The 16,585-nt window shown below is 44.5% G+C and overlaps 1 protein-coding gene across 1 annotated transcript in view; it reads left to right on the top strand.

Moving 5' to 3' along the window:
- Nucleotides 1-16,585, top strand: part of KAZN (kazrin, periplakin interacting protein) — a 204,778-nt gene that overhangs the window by 43,460 nt on the left and 144,733 nt on the right. The window contains exon 2 of the mRNA XM_048326397.1: nt 7,173-7,330. Coding sequence (XP_048182354.1) covers nt 7,173-7,330 — 158 coding nt within the window. The remainder of the gene's footprint in view (nt 1-7,172; nt 7,331-16,585) is intronic.

Below are 16,585 nucleotides of genomic sequence, written 5' to 3'. Positions count from 1 at the left end.
TGTTCCTGGCCTGGCAGTTTGCAGCTCCCTGGGGAATTCAGCATCTCAAATATTTCTGTAAACAACAACAGCCCAGCTATAAAGTTTGGAGTCTGGTTTGCTGGCGCAGTCGTGGGCTCTTTCAGCTCAAGACACTGCCCTAAGCAGCAGGATCCCAGCCCAGCTGCTTCAGCCTCTGCTCCAACTCCATTTTCCCATCATAATCATAAACATAACAGGGGAATTTATATTAATTTGGTTTTTTTTCTTCTAGGGTGAGTGGTAATTTTTTTTATTATAATGTTTATTAGTTTAACTAATACAGCTGGAGTGAATAAGCAAGTTTTTAGGGATGGGATCACTTTGTCTGGATGATGTTCTCGTAGCTCTAGTGAGATTTTTCCCAAAGAGGAAAATATGATTTATTTTCTAAATGACCCTGGCGGTGCTTTAGTGAGAAGAAACTCTGAGCTTTTTCATTTTTAAAATTTTGGCCAAATTCTAGTGAACTTCGTTTACTACTGTCACTAGCTGTGATTTAGAGCTGAAGAAACTGAGGCAAAGAAGAAAAGTCCTTTCCAAAGGGAAGATTAAAAAAACCTCAGACACAGCAAAATACAACAGCTCTTCTTTCCCTACTCACTTAAGATATGTCTTGGATACATTAATAGGAATTTTTTTGGTAACAGGTGGTTTCTCCAAGGAGAATATGGACATCTGTCCTTGCAGACAGGTCTGGAACTCACATCCTTTTTATGCTCAAATATGAGCTTTTAAATGGAGAGGGAGCATAAAGAGAAATTACAAAATTTATTTCTCTGTTGCTGGATCCAAAACATATCAAAACAATGCAAAATTGACATTTTAATTGAAGTGGTTCAAAGTCCAACTTTGAAAGAAGCCTCTGCACCATAAGGGAGATGTCAATGAAAATCTTTGATTATTAAAAAGCTGTTCCTACCCTGCAGAGCTCCACTTTTTGGTGTTATTTTCATTTCCAAAAAGGTCGCGTTTGTAAAGAGAAACTAATAAGCTGAAAAAATGATCAGCTTTATTGCTGAGCATGTTTTCCTCTGGAACTCTAGTGCCATTTATTGCTCTGATGGCTTTCTTTTGCATCTGGGAAGCTCTGAACAAAGCTCTTTGCCAGTTGCACACAAACCATTCACAGCCCAGAGAGACCAGCTCGTCAGTAATTACTGTAATGGGTTCTTTGCAGTGTTTCTTGAAAGGTGATTGAGCCCCTAATGCAGACACCAGATATTTTTTTCTTCACTTAATGGTGTGGTAAATTATTCCTGTGAGGGGGCTCATTGAATGCCTCCTTTGAAACAAGTTAAAGGCCACAAAGGAAGGAAAAAGCTGTAGGTCTCTTCTTAGCAATATCAGGAGAAAATATTTATGGAGTGGTTCAGATTGAGATCTTCCCAGTGTTTCTCTAAGGCTGTGTCTGTAAACAGCGTCTGGCACAAGCACATGGACGGGGCAGATGGCTCAGGGTGAGTTTTCCAGCTGCAAATATGCAGGACAGCCTGGGTAGAGGAAAATGGGCTCCATGTGCTCAGAGCTTCTGCCTTGTGATCCTGATGCCTGTGGGCGTTGCAGCTTTGCAGACCAGTTTCTCACCTGGGTGGAAGTGAGAGGTGTTAACCAGTGCGAGACTGGCTCAAGAGCGGGGAGCAGGTTGGATATTAGGAAAAAGTTCTTCACAGTAGGGGTGAAAAGCATTGGAACAGGCTCCCCAGGCAAGTGGTGGAGTGACCATCTATAAAAATGTTTAAAAATCGAGCAGAGATGGCACTTTGTGATGTGGGTTAGTGGACATAGGGGTATTTGGTTGAAGGTTGGGCTTGATGATCTTGGGGGCCTTGTCCAACCTTAATGATTCCATGAGTCCATGATTCTACGACTCTATGATTCCATGATCTTGGCTTTTACAAAAGGAGTTTTGTTCTACTGCTAAGCGAATAAATTAATTGATGTGTCCAAATGCAATTAGCAAAGGCTACAGCAGGAAAGGCTTCCTAATCAGAACCATTAATCTGGCAAAAATGAACTGTTGCATGTCTGGCATGTCCTCTTTTTTCTAGACCCAGGAGAAAACACATCAGCCAGCGTCAATAATATAAATAACACCGGGATTTATTTATAATTTAGCCTTATAAATATCTTATTTTTTACACATTGTAGTGTCTATATGCCATAACCCAAACTGCCTTGAATTTCCAAGGCTGCAGGGCTGGCTGTTTATTGGTTCCAAAGGCAGGATTTGGAGCTTTTACAAGAACATTCTTAATTTCCCCCCAAACCTGTGCAGATAGGAGAAGATTTTGCTCTTCTAGAAGAGTGGGGATGAGGGAGTATTTGAGAACTGGTTTTGATTTAGAGAAAGCAGAACACGCTGCTGATCCATGGGCAGCTGGTCTCTCCATGCTTTCAATGCCCCAAACCTGTGGGTTGCCCAGGCAGCTGGAGGAGAAGTTTCCCTTCTTACCTCCTTTGAGTGAGAGCATCCATCATTATTCATGGGACTGAAATCACACAGAAGGTTACAATTGGATTATAAAAATGAGTTAAAGAAACTAAGTCAATCACCTGAGCAAATCAGTTTTACCTACTCTTCAAAAAGAGGTTTCTACTGGGACTTATAAATCCAACAATTCAATTGGGGTTGTCCAGCCTGGAGAAAAGAAGGCTCTGGGGAGAGCTTAGAGCCCCTTCCAGTGCCTAAAGGGGCTCCAAGAGAGCTGGAGAGGGATTTTGGACAAGGGATGGAGTGACAGGACAAGGGGAAATGGCTTGCCGCTGCCAGAGGGCAGGGATAGATGGGATACTGGGAAGGAATCCTTCCTTGTGAGGCTGGGGAGGCCCAGCTGTGGCTGCCCCATCCCTGGAAGTGTCCAAGGCCAGGTTGGACAGGGCTTGGAGCTGCCTGTGGACTGTGTCCCTGCCCATGGCAGGAGGGGTAGGATGGGATCATCTGTAAGGTCTCTTCCAATCCAAACCACTCCATGATTCCATAATGTGGGAGATGCTGGAAGGCATTTGGACACTCGGGGCTCCTCGCGTTACTGAACCCTGAGTCTGGCTCTGGAGTGGCCCTGCAGAAAATACAGGGAGAGCTCGGACAGGGAAGGCCTGGAGTGCTTTGAGCATTTTCTTTTTCCTCACTGCAAAACAACCCCTGTGGCCGTTACTCGAGAAGCTCTTTTGTAGCATTAAACACTAATGAATTGCACAATTTGCCCACACACATCCCTGTCTGTGGGCCTCATTAGCCGGCGAGGTTTCCCTGGCAGCCCGGAGCTCTGAACGCTGCTCCGTTGGGATGGGTTTTCAAAGGATCCATCCACGCAGTGCAGCTTTCTGACTTTTCTCTCCATGGGAGCAGATCCCCAGTGGCGAGAGCTGACTGCTCACACAGAAGTCAGACTTAAATGTCTTCTCTGTTACCGTGTAGCAGAGTTGGCCCAGGAGCCCAGGAATCCTTACACAGCCACCCTTGATAAAATTACGATCGTGTCCGTCCTCTTTCATTTACTCACTCCTGCTGCCGAGAATTAATTTTAGACTCTGCTGGCTTTTGTCAGTAGATCTCAGGATATATTATCTATGCTTTATTTTATTTTGTGCTCATCTGGGCAGTAGCTGGAGTGTATAAAATGGGGTCTCCTGGAACAACTTTATTGCTTCAGCCTCTTCCTTGAATGAGTTTTTGGCGCAAGTATAATTTCTCCCTCGTCTCCGACAGAAAGCAATTTCCTTTTTCCCCTCCATGTCCTTCAGGCTGTGGTGATTCTGCCCCGCAGAAAGCCAACTTTGTCGACCCCTTCTTGCTTCTGGGGGTGGCCAGTGGTCCTCACCTGAGCACCCCAGCACAGCACATCATCTCTGACAGCAGCAGGCAGAACCCCCGCCCCCCTCAGAGATTATTTGATCTCTTTTTGGGGTGACATCAAAGTGCTAACAGAGGATTGTTATGGTTCCTTCACCTCTTGAAATTGACCCTCGCAGTGAGGAAATGATGAAATTGCAATGGGAAGAGCTGGGATGCTGACAGGACTTTGACAGCTGTAACTTTTATTTAGCTGGTTGTCTCACATGCAGTGTTACTGATGTGTTATCAACCTCGAGCCAAGGGGAATCACACAGCAAGGGAAAGGTGTTGTCTTGCTTTTTTTCTTTTTTTTTATTTTAGGGGACCAAGAAGTATCTTTTAATCTCCACTGAGCAACCTGTGTTTATATCTGAGGTCCATATTTTTTCCCTTTAAAAAGAATTCTATATTTTCACAAAGAGCTGTCTGGGTTAGCGGAAGTGTTGCTCAGCAGAAATGTCTGAGCTACAACATTGTGAGAGATGAAGGGTTTGCCTCATCATCCTTCTCCTTTAGGTTTTTAGTGGGCAAAAGGCAGGAAGTTTCTCTTGATTTAAATGAGAAATATCAAATTTCATCTGCTTATAAGAAGGGTCCTTCAGAAGCTGTGTTGCAGACTGACACAGGATTTCCAGAAAAATAGTGTCAGGAATGGTTTGGTCTTTTCAGCTTTGTTTTCACTGTGTGTGTAGGCTGGAGGTTTGGAAATGCCTCTTTTACTTTCAGGAGGAAGACCCAGAGGATTTTATTTTCCAATACAGTTTCCATTATGTTCATGGGAAAAGACTGTTTTGCTGAGCAGAGTATAAACTCAGCCCTGTGGCAGATCCCTCTAAAAATTGGTTCAAGTCAATACTGATCTGCTTTTCCCACATTCTTACTGGAAAATTCTTTTTTTCTGATTTCTCTGGCATCTCTCTAAACCTAAAGAATTACAAATGAGAGAAGCATTTGCCCCCCTGAGCTTCATGTGCCCCATTCTGCTCCCACAGCTCTAAACTTCCCAAAGAGAAAGAGAAGAAATATCGGAGAATGTAGAGCTCCAGCTTCAGATAAGGAGGTTGGAATAATTTAGAATAATATAATTTAGTTTGTTTTGAATTACTTTAAAATCAGAAAGCCTGGGAGAAGTTTTCCATGTACCAGTTTCTGGTCACAGTCTATGTAAATCTGGAAGGGAGCCACCAGCTCGAGGAGGAGAACTCTGGTGTACATTTGTATTACTGAAAGCAGATGTGGGCTTAGGGCTCCAGCCAAAATTTCAGAGTAGTAAAAAAATGATCTGTCCTCAATTCCTCATGGGTCAGAAAGGATGGGATGAATCAATACTGGTGCATTAGTGATGGGGAGATGGCTTTCAGGCCTGACATGTCTGATAGAGATGCTAGTTCAGTCTAGAAGTGATAAGAAAATCAAGCTGCTGCTGCCTGTGTCCAGCTGTGTGCCTGCTGCTCTTCTGGATGGAAAATCCACAGCTCCCTGGGCTCATAAGTGTTGGTTGGTGTGAGGACATATGACTACAAAATGATTTGTTAATGGTGACTTGGAGAAGTTTATCTACACGTGGTTTCCACCACCCCTTTGTGCCACGCTGCTCTCCAGGCCTTGTGTCCTCCTCAGAGCATCACTCTGGGAACCTCCAGCTCCACGGGCCACGACCCATGAGCAGGAGGGGTTTGGGTCACAGAGATGAGGCTGGACTGACTTGTGACAAGCAGGACTGTGGGGTGCACAGGAGTCCCACCCAGCAGTACAATTGTTATACAGTCACAGGGTGCCCAGAGAAGCTGTGGCTGCCTCATCCCTGGAAATGTTGAAGGCCAGGTTGGATGTGGCTGGGAGCAACCTGGGATAGTTGTCCCTGCCCATGGCACAGGGTGGAATGGGATGATCTTTAAGATCCCTTCCAATCCAAACCATTCCATCATTCATTGTATGATTCTATGATTTATGCTGTGGTTTAAAATGGACCCTCCATCGCAGTGAGCCTCAAACCCCTTTTCCATTAGCAGGAGGTGCATGAACACCCTGAGCACTGGGAATCCTCCCAATCCCCTCACCAAGGCATTGCCACGCACAGATTTTATTTTATTATTTTAACGAAAAATAAACCCTCTCAGTAAAGAGGATTCTGCTCTTTCTGTCCTGCATTTTGGAGACGTAACTCTGATTTGTTATGGCCCTTTTGTCTGGGGAAGATTTGCTCCTCAATGAGTGGTGTCTGGCTAATCTTTACTACTTCAAATTTTGTGGTAAGATCTTTTTTAGACAGAACTAGGTCGCGTATATTTCAAATGCCTCGTGTTCTTAAGATCAGTTTGTCAGAGAGTCCTAAATAACACATTGCTTTATTCATAAACAGCCTGAGCAAGGCAGGATTTGCAGCACGTTCCGGGTATGACAGTGATGTGTTACTCTGAGCTTATCAAAGGGCTCCACTGCCTGAGCCACCAGCACAAAGAAAACACACTGAAGAATTATTTGGGCCTCATTTATTTAATGAGCCAGCAGTAAAAATGAAACCTCCAAACTCGCGATGGTTGAAAAACAAATTGCAGAGCAGATTTTTCAAATCTGTAGAAGTCCAGAGCTTTTCACTGGGTGGAAATAAATGTGACCATTGGTTCATATATAAACTGCAGCTTCATAAAGTGTGTGAAATTGCTGGGGGATTTCTGTGAGCCGTGGAGGTGGTGATTTCTGATGTGTATGACTGGGAGCGGAATCTCGCATATAATACCTGGGGTTTGAACCCATGAAGGAGAATTTAAAAGATTAACAGTGATTCAAATACCGATAATTTGAAGAAAGAAAATGAGCAATATTTTAGTTGTTGGTCTGACTCACTCCTACTCTAGCTAATAAAAAATCAATTTTCTCAGTTTCTGTCCTCATGTTGTCTGAAGTTCTGGGTCCCTGAACATCAGAGGGGCAGGTCTCTGGGCTGGGAGTCAAGAGACTGACTTAATTTTTTTTCTTAGTTTTATTTCAGCCTGTTACTGAGCTGTTACTTGAGATTAGACACATAATCATGGAATCCTGGAATGATTTGGGTTGGAAGCGGCCTTAAATATCACCTCATTCCCACCCACCCTGCCACATTCCCCTGGACCAGGTTGCTCAGGGCCTTGTGTCCCTGTCTGTATGATGCCTTTGCTGGTCCTCTCGGGGGAATCCAAGGGAGGTAATGGGGACCAGTTATTCCCAGCTACACTTTTCCAGAGCAAATGACACTCATCTCAAACTGAAAAAATTATGTTGGCTTTCTCCAGCCTGGTTTCATTCCTGTTTTTTGCTTTCCCTCTTGTCTCCACAGCTGTTGAATCACTGCATTCCTTGAATGACCAGATCTCCCATTTTATCGTCAACAAGTCAAAAACCCTGGACGAGGATGAAGGTGCCTTTTTGCCCAGTGAGAAGGAATCTCTGAAAAGTGCCATGATGCTGATGAGGCACCTCCTGATGGATGCACAGGTAGGGGATCAATACACACACGTGTATTGTATTGTATGTGAGGAAGGCACATTATACGGATATGGAGGAATATGTCATTTTTATGTGCAGTTTTAGCAGTGGAGAACATTAATTGCTGACTCTTCTTTAAAACGATTTTGGCTTCTGAAATCTGCAGCTGTGGGAAGGATATCTCAGTGCACAGAGTGTGCAGCTTGTGCTGGGGCTGAGCCTCAGATTCAGGCTTGAAAATGGCTCTTAATTTCAGGAGAAAATACAGCAATGTACCCATTGATGGGAACACAGCAATAACACCGTTGATGGGAATCCAGCGTCAGCACTACCAAAAGAAAATCATCTTTCCACTAAGCATCTGTGCTGAATGCCAGTTTTAGAAGCACCAGACAACTGAGCTCTTGGTTTAGCCAAGCTCTAAAATGCCAGTTAAAAGTCATGAAACGGTGTGCAGATGTTTCTTTGTGCCTTTGCTGCTTCAACAAAAAATCTCTTTCTCTGTAGCTTTGCTGTGTTGCAGTGTTTCCTTCAGCCTGCAAAAACCACCCTTTGAAATATTAATTGCATTTATCTTTGTATATTCCCTTTTGGTCTTTATTTGCAAAGCCTGGATGGAAAAGGACAGCTTCTGTCAGAGGGCTCTTTTGAAATCGCGTGGTCTCCTCTCCCTTCTCCTCTGGCAGGCCCTAAAATCAGGCAGAGGAGGCCTGAGGCCTCCTGAGGTCTGAGAAGGAAGGGTACCCCATCAAAAGCTCAACAGGTGTGGACAAGGCTGGACCTTCTGAGCTCTCCAGGACTGGGGATGGTCTGTCTTACTTCCATGTTCTCCCACATGGAGTCTGGTGGTTATCTTATCTTATCTGCTTCTCTCACTTCCAAAACCTTTGGTCTTAATGACTTTGGCTGGCAGGGTTCTTGTTGCATGTGGGGAGTGGCCTGGGGATCCCTGCTGTTAGTGGCACACTTATTTTAATGTTGTGTGTGTTTGCACAAGGAGTCAGTCCAGGGTTTGGAGGCTGTGGAGCGCACAGGGAGCAAACCCTTCCTGCTGTGCTCGGGATTTCGTTTCTGTGGGGATGGTGCTGATCTCACTTTGGCACATCTTTAGCCAAGTCACCCCCGTTTACCCCAAACCACTGGAGTTAATGCTGTTGAAGAGTCATGGAGAACACAAAGGGCTAAACTGTGCTTTCGGATCTGCTTCCACAGTGGGAATAGATTGTATTGATTCCCCTGCAGGTGGGAATAAAATCATAGAATCCCAGAAATCCATAGAATCCACAGAAATCCATGGAATCCTCCCGGTGTGAGGCTCTGTACAGAGATAAGCTGAAATCCAGTGCTTGGCCCTTTTACTCCCCTCTTCTGGCATCAACCTGATTTTGTCTGGTGGATAACTTGAGGAAAGAACATCCAGCTTGAAATTTTGGGCAGAAAGTTTGGGTTGGAAGGGACCTTAAAGCTCATCCCATTTCACTCCCTACCCTGGGCAGGGACACTTTCCACTAGACCAGGTTGCTCCAAGCCCCATCCAACCCCATCCAAGTGGCCTTGGACACTTTCAGAGATTTTGAATACCTCTGGGGAGCCAGGCATGAGAGCAGGGAGATGCTTACAGGCAGATTAAAATAAATATGGGGCAAAAAGATACCTATTGATAATCACCTTGTGCAGGAATTCTATTTTTAGCACCTAAGAATTACTTTCCTACTTATCAGCTGTCCTGAATGCATATTAATTGGTGCCTGTGATAGAGAGACTGATTAGGAAATGCTAAGAACAATGGGGAAATGTCAAGTGCTCCGGTATCCTCGTGATGCGCCTGGATCCCTTCCCAGAAAGGACAGGATGTTTTCTTGCCTGGAATTTTCAAGTTGGAAGAATGACAAGGTGAGAAGTGGTAGTGGTGAGTAGAAGGATGGAAGTAAACGGGTGATAACATCCAGTTTAAAAAAAACCCAATAAAATAAATCCTCTGAGGAATGAAAGAAACATGAGGCTAGCAGGAATATCAACAGAATATCCCCACCAGTGTGTGATTATAAATACTTGCTAACCCTGACTGCAGAGTGCCCTATGGTTCTAATCACAGGGGAGGAAGAAATATCACCGATGCAATTATTTCCCTTCCCTTCCCTGCCCTCTTTGCTTCCTGGTTAGTGGTTTGATGGGAAGATGGAGCCCTGCAGCTGTAAACAGTATTGATTGTGCGAGGCTCTGTACAAAAATAATCTGAAATCCAGTGCTTGGCACTTTGACTCCCCTCTCTTGCCATGGACCTGATTTTGACTGGTAGATAATTTGAGGAGAAAACATCCAACTTGAAATTTTGGGTAGAAATCAGCTGGGCTGCTAACCCAGCAGGAGTGACTGGTCAGAGGGGACAGTTAATGGGCATTTCTCACTTCTCTGCCACTATTAATCTGCTTTGAAAAGGCAGGGATGATGTGGGCGTGATGCCTCATGCCTGCTGCCCTTCTGGCATGGAGAGAAATTGGACACATTTTTGGAACTCTGCTTGGACACACACCAGGAGATGTTGCTGAAACAAAGTTTTTGGGTTCACCAGAGATCTAACTTCGATCTTGAGTCATTTTTTTGGCTTAAGATGAATCACTGAACCAACACACAGAGCTTTCCAGTTTGGAAAACTCTGTGAGGGCTTTTACAGGAGGCTGTGCTGGGGACCATGTGCATCTGCCTGTGAAGGGGCAGGTCCCTGCTCTCTCAGTGAGGTGTCACTGGGAGCACAAAGGACAAGGATGCTCATCAGAGTGGAGAAGAGGAACCACAGCACAGAGGCATCAGGGAGCCTGCCTGGGGTTTCACAGCTGGACTTTCTACTAGTTAGAATGTTGACTCCGTGCCCCTGAGCATCAGCCCAGTCCCTTCACGTATTAAGCTGTATTTATTTCTCCCTTGGCTGCTTGGAAGAGCCTCTTTTGCCCATCTGTTTTGTCAATTTACTCTACTTTTCACAGATTTTAATGCCTCAGTTTTGTGGTAGTGGTGTACAAGCAACTCTGACAGTAGTGACTGTGGCTTTATAGGGGAAATTAGAGGTCAAATCGTTGGTAAAAGCAGCGTGGAGAAATAGCTGTTGAGTGGGGGAAAAAATTCTTCTCATCTCCGATGTGCAGTTGGGTTTTCTCCCCATGGAGAATGGGGGATATTTTGCACTCCTGGCTAGAGAAACGGCATTGGTGGCAGACAAGGTGGCTCTGGTGGGAGAATGTTGCTGGGGGCTGTGGGCTGGCTGAGGGGCTGCTGATCCATCAGCCCCTTCAGCAGTGTTAAACTGCATGCAGGGAGAGGTAATAAGCTGTGTGAAGTCTCTCAGCAATAGGCTGTCAGCTCGAATTCAGCCCAGGGCAGACAGTGATTTAATGAAAGTCATTACAATCTGCAGGATCTCTTGACCCCAGTACTCTCCATCCGTTCCACACCCTGCGTAGGATTTCCTCCTCACGAAAACCCCTGGCCGCAGGGTTTGTGCGCTGGCTGCTGGGCTGACAGAGCTCTGGGAAAGGAGCAGCGCCCTCCCTGCGGGTGAGGGCTGGGGCTTTGTTCCCAGGTCGCTCATTCCTGATGCTCATCCCAGGGTTGCAGCACGATCCTGACGCCAGGCAGCACCTTCCCTTCGTGAGTCCACAGCCTACCTGGCCGGGGGGAGGGCTCCGGGGGGAATGGAAATGGTGCTGTCGGAGCTAAAAGGTGCGCTGAGATAATGCGGGTGCACAAAATCAGGCGGAGAGGAAAGGTACATTTATTCCCCGTGACATGTCCCATCCTCCGCCCGGTGCCGGAGTGAATAAACAATTCCGCTGCTGCCAGACAGCCCCGTGCACGGCGCTGCTGCAGAGACATGGAAGCCTCTGATAGATTGTCACTGTTGTCAATCATTTCTGACAGTCCTATTATGCTCAGAAAGGATGTTTGCTCTGTGCCTGTTGTTTTATAATCCTCAGAGGTGGAATTTTATAGCCTAGCAGTGCTTTTTCCTCAGACATTTCCCTAAGCAGGATTTATTGCTTCTGAGACACACGTGACATGAATCCATTACACCTTCAAACTTTAAATCACCCCCCAGCTTTGCCTAAATTACTTTTTGATTTGTTTTACTTGAGTTTCTGTTTCTAATTGCAATTGTGAGAGACTGGACTGGCGTGGAGCAGAAGGTACACAACATCCAAGGGCTGAGCCAGTGCATCAGCTCTAATCCAGCTGTTTCCAAAGGAATTTGTCTAACGAACAGAAAAGGTGCACCCAGGCACCAGCACCAGCCCTACATGTAAGGCAATATTCTCTCTCATATGAAGGAACACATGAAATTTTGCTAGGTGCCTGCCCTCAAAAGCCAAGCTTTCAGGAAGTTCAGTCCATTTGGTTCCTTCCATGAAGTGTTTAATTGACTTCAAGTGGATTTGAAGTTCTTTGGGAGGAATACTATCTCTTCAGTGCCTTTCCCAGCAGTGTCGTGATTATCCTCAGGTGTTGCTCTGGAGGGAATGAAAAGACATCAAAACCATCTTTGGGTTTGCATTGGACTTTTTGAATGAGGTCATACCACAGATGATGAATTAAAAACAAGATCACGTTTGTGGGGCACCTGGCTTAGATTTACTTGTGCTGCAGTTGCTGTCTAGGCATGAGAGTGTGAGGGCATTGAGATATTCGACTGTTTCTCTGCTGGGAAGTTCATTTATTTCTTAGGTAAAGGCAGAAAATCAGCCTGGTGGTACTTCTAACCTAAGTTGTTAACAAAATAGTGTTCTCATTGCCCAAAAATCAGAGGGGAGAGAACACTTTCATTTACACTTAGAAGTATTTTTTCTTTAAAATCTGGTGTCGTAGCGTTTTTGTGGGTCGTTTGTTTTTGGGGTTTTTTTTGTTCGCTTGGTTTTTATTTCCTTTACTCTGAATCAAACGGCTCCAGCCCTCACTGACTCATGGGACAAACCTTTGGTGGGTGTCTGCCAGGACAGGTCTGCAGATGAAATTAATGCCAGTTTGGACAGAGGATATTGCTTTGGTTTTCTTTGGAAAATATCTGAGTATTTGAGTTGTCACCACTTTAAGCCTCTTAAGCCTGACACTGATGCCCTGTAAATAAATCATTTAAGGTGAGAGTCTTTCAGTTTATGGAAAAAAGGAAAACCTACTTGGCATGACTTACATTTAGCCATTCAACATCCCACCAGCTGTTGGGCTTTGGCTTTTTTTATTACCCTCCCTTTCTAACCAGACAAAATAATAATTCCTCAAGCCCTTTTACTTTGTAATCTTTTCTCCAGTGGTCCCCATTGCCTTCCCAAGCAGGCTGTTATGGAGATGGCCGCAGTAATTGCTGCAGAACTGGTAGCAGAGCAGAGCTATTTCCCCAACTGACCTTTAAAAATGGTTGTTATTTTCTACAGAGGTCTGTTGTATAAAACCAGCCATGTTGTTGCAATACTTTGTTTGTTACTTAAACACTTCTCACCATCTGTTCTTCAGACTTATAGCAGAGCTTCAGGAGCAACGCCCCACGACCCTTATTTTCACGCGAGTGGGTCCTATCAGTATCAACAAGAACAGGGGAAGGAGAATTTGCTCTGTGTTTCAATAAACTGAAATTGTTGGAGTTCTGAAAGTGTTCTCGCCACACTGATGTGTTTCGAAGGCTGCAGAAATGGATATGATGCAAATTCTGTTACGGAGTACTATCAAAATGCAGCTGTAAATTGGTGTTCACATATCTTGGTGTTCATTTATCTCAGCCTGCACATTCCATGAGCTGGTTTGGTTTGGAAAACAGCTTCAGTTCAAGTCCGGGTGTATCTAGAGGAGAGCCCAAAAAACAAACTTGCTGCTCTGCATGTTGTATTTGTTTTACATTAATCTCACCGTGCCATTTCCATAAGAAGGAATCTTCTTGGCTGCTTCAAGCCCTAGCAGCACACCTTCTAACAATCCCTCTAGGTCTAAAAGGGAGCACAAAAGACTGACATGTGTCGAAGGAGGAGAAGATAAGAGGCAGAACCTCTGAAGCTTCATCAAGGACCTCATTGTGTCTAATGACATCATTACCGTGTGTTACACAGCCTGTCTTGTGGTGCTTGTCCCTAAACAGGTACCTGACAACCTGCTGCCTCTCTCATGGCCTGGGAGGGGAGGGAAAACTCATTTGTGGGCTGCCTCTATTAATTCAATTTATTTGGAGTATGTTGTGCTGTATGATGAGGGGTCAGAGACGCCCCTAACTCAGGTGAGCTGGAATGTGCTGCTCTCTCTACCAGCACACCCTTAGTGACCCACAAGGGCTGGGTCCCATCCCTCCTGGTGGTCATGCCTGATTCAAAACCCATGAATTGCCTGAGCAAAGACTCAGGATAAGGAGCTTTACAAAATGATTGTAAAAATGGGAGTTGCAGCCTTGGAGAAAGATCAGCTCCTTTTTTTCCTGAGAGAGATGCAGGATGAATTTATGAAGCTTTTGTCCCAGCAGCAATCTGTGCTTTTCCTACCCCTCAGGAGGTCAAACCTGAGCTGGAACCATGCAAAGGATGGATTCTGTTGCCTACCATCACTGCAAAGAAGTATTTAGATCACTAAATAATGGTGCTGAATCCCAAAATTCCATTTGCTGTAAGACTGGTGCTGATGGTAATTCACTGGGTACAAGGTGGTTCAGGACGGTGACGTCGGGTCGGTTCTGATTTCATTCTCGTTCTTTCTTATTTTGCTCTCCTTTGGAACTGGAAAAAGGCTCGTTATTCCAAATTAGGTTTGATACTGCTATTGAAAGCTCAAAAATGCTTTCAGAATTTGCAACCCTGCAAGAGTAGAAGACAAAAAAAAATACAAAATAAATCACATGTACAGAGGAGAGCATAACCTCACCTTTAAAGGGTGCAGAAGCAAGGCCCTCAGCAGGTTTGTTGTTTGTTTAGTTGCTTATAAGTTAGTGTTGGCCTTTATGTTTTTATGATGGTGTGGAGGTTAGCAGGAGAGGATGGCCATGCCAGTGGAGAGGTCAGACTGGGGTTGTATAGCAGCAACTCAGCACTGTGCCTCAGAGAGAAATACAGATATACATGTAAATAAATATATATATGTGTGCCTCTGTGTGTGTGTGTGTGTGTGTATGTGTGTATAGACAAGGGTATAGCAGCTGAGAAAACCTGATGGACACCTTTCTTCAATTCAGATGGGAACCAGGACTGATTAAAAGAGAAAATACATAAAGAAGCTGAGATCTCTGCAGACAGATCTCTGCAGATACTGGATATCGTAAATTGAATTCATATCCAGGTAATTCCTACATTCCAGTTTCTTCACAAAAATTCCAGATTCCTTCACAAAAGGCCCTCACACCTCTGGGCCAGTGGTCCAAGACAGAGTGTTTCATTTGCAGAGTCCTGTTGAACACGGAAGAAGTGGTGACAATTTTGTCTCACTTAAAACACAATGTGTATTCATGAGCGGGGGGTGTGTAAGAGCTCTGCAAGCTTTAATTGGAGCTCATGAGAGAGAAACGATAAGTATCTTCACAAATGTAGAAGAAGCAATTAGGGGAGACCAGAACGTATCTGCTATCGCAGCAGTTTATCGGCAATGCAGATTTCTCAGTTAATAACAGAAGAAAACCCCAATTGTGCAGCCAGCAAATGAAACAGAAAATCCCAGTTAGCCTCGCTCGGCGCTCGGGAAGCACAGGATGTGAAGACTCAGGAAAATGTGTTCTATTCCCCCAATGTGTTTTCTCCTGCCTGGAGAGTCTCCTGTTCCATTTCCAGTTAGCAAATGAGCTAAAGCACCTCACCTCAACCTGAGGTGAGCTGCAGCTGCACCGTGGTGCTGGACCAAGCCACTGGGAAGTTCGAGAGCTCCATCCCAAAGCAAATCCTTCTCCTGAGTCAGCTGCAAACTTCCCCTCCAACCTGTGAGCTCAGGGGTCACCAGGCTGAGCCCAGCAGGAGGTGGGAGCCAGCCAAGCTTTACATTTGTATTTTTGTCTCAGAAAGACCAGTAAATATTTAATGACTCTGCGAGATAGACCGAGCATTTGCGCTCTCTCCCCATATATCAACAGTTGCTTTAAGCACTTGCTTGATAAAAATTAAACTGTTTCTCCATATTCCTGTCTCGGATGCTGGGTAGGGAGCTAATTTTGTAAGCAGAAGCTGTCTTGTTTTGGAAAACAAGTTCAAATGGAAGAGCTGGTCTTTGAAAGTGGATGCCGGGCTGCTATTCCTGCAAAAATATTCCAGACAGCCTTGTGAGTTAACCCTGGCAACAGATCTTGTCCAGATGTGGTAATCCTTTTTACTTTAACTCCTTCTAGGCTGTAGGCTCAGCTCCTTCCTAGGAAAGCATCCATGGTAAATACATTCCATTCGATTTCGTTTGCACAGAGCTTTGGCAAACTGCAGGTTTTCTTTCGACTCCAAGTTTTCCCAGCAAGCAGATGGATTCACTGGTTGCAAGACCCTGTCACCACTGCAGATCTGCTCTTCCTTCAGGGAAAAGGTGTATTTTTATCCATTGCACAAATTTGGGGATGTAATTTAATTCCCATCCTCCTCATTTATCTGTGAGTTGGGAATAATATTTGCCTACTTCACAGTGATTGTGTGAGGCTCTTCATTCATTAACGTGCAAAAGCTTTGAGATCCTTAGGATGAAAATTGCTTTAAAAGATGCTGTTAATAATAAATATCAAGTAATGCACCTTGGTACCTCTTAGCAATAATTGGTGCTATCATTCCTGCCCAACTCTTCCATGAATTAAAAGGCTTTGAATGGGACTGGAACCACGAATGGGATTGGGACCAATTAACACGTAATCATATGTCAGTTTTTATGTCCTTAGCATTCCTGTCATGGGACTCTCGGGAAAATCTCCATGGATTTTAATGATGCAATGTCAGAATTCAGCCCCAGACATGTCTGTGGGATAATTGCTGGATAACCGGTGTTCTTCTGGTAACTTGGTTGCTTAGTGATTAAGCTAAAAGCAAAAGTATGCTGGTTTAATATTAACATAAATGGAATTAGCCACTCTTTCTGTGAGTTAAATGTTACAGGAAAATTCTCATTATAAGGAAACCATGATTGTTTTCTTTTGATATATAAATTTAATTAACTATTTTTTGATAGGTTTTGACCTGCTCTCTGTACTTACAGTTTTTGACCTTCTCTCTGTACTTAACCTCCACTCCAGCATGTGGAGACTGGCTTTTATGGAAAATCCAATAATTTGCTGCTCGGTCACCCAAC

The sequence above is a fragment of the Corvus hawaiiensis genome, chromosome 22 (assembly GCF_020740725.1).
Source record: "Corvus hawaiiensis isolate bCorHaw1 chromosome 22, bCorHaw1.pri.cur, whole genome shotgun sequence".
In the NCBI taxonomy this organism is placed as follows: Eukaryota; Metazoa; Chordata; class Aves; order Passeriformes; family Corvidae; genus Corvus; species Corvus hawaiiensis.
This window is presented reverse-complemented; position numbering and strand designations above follow the sequence as displayed.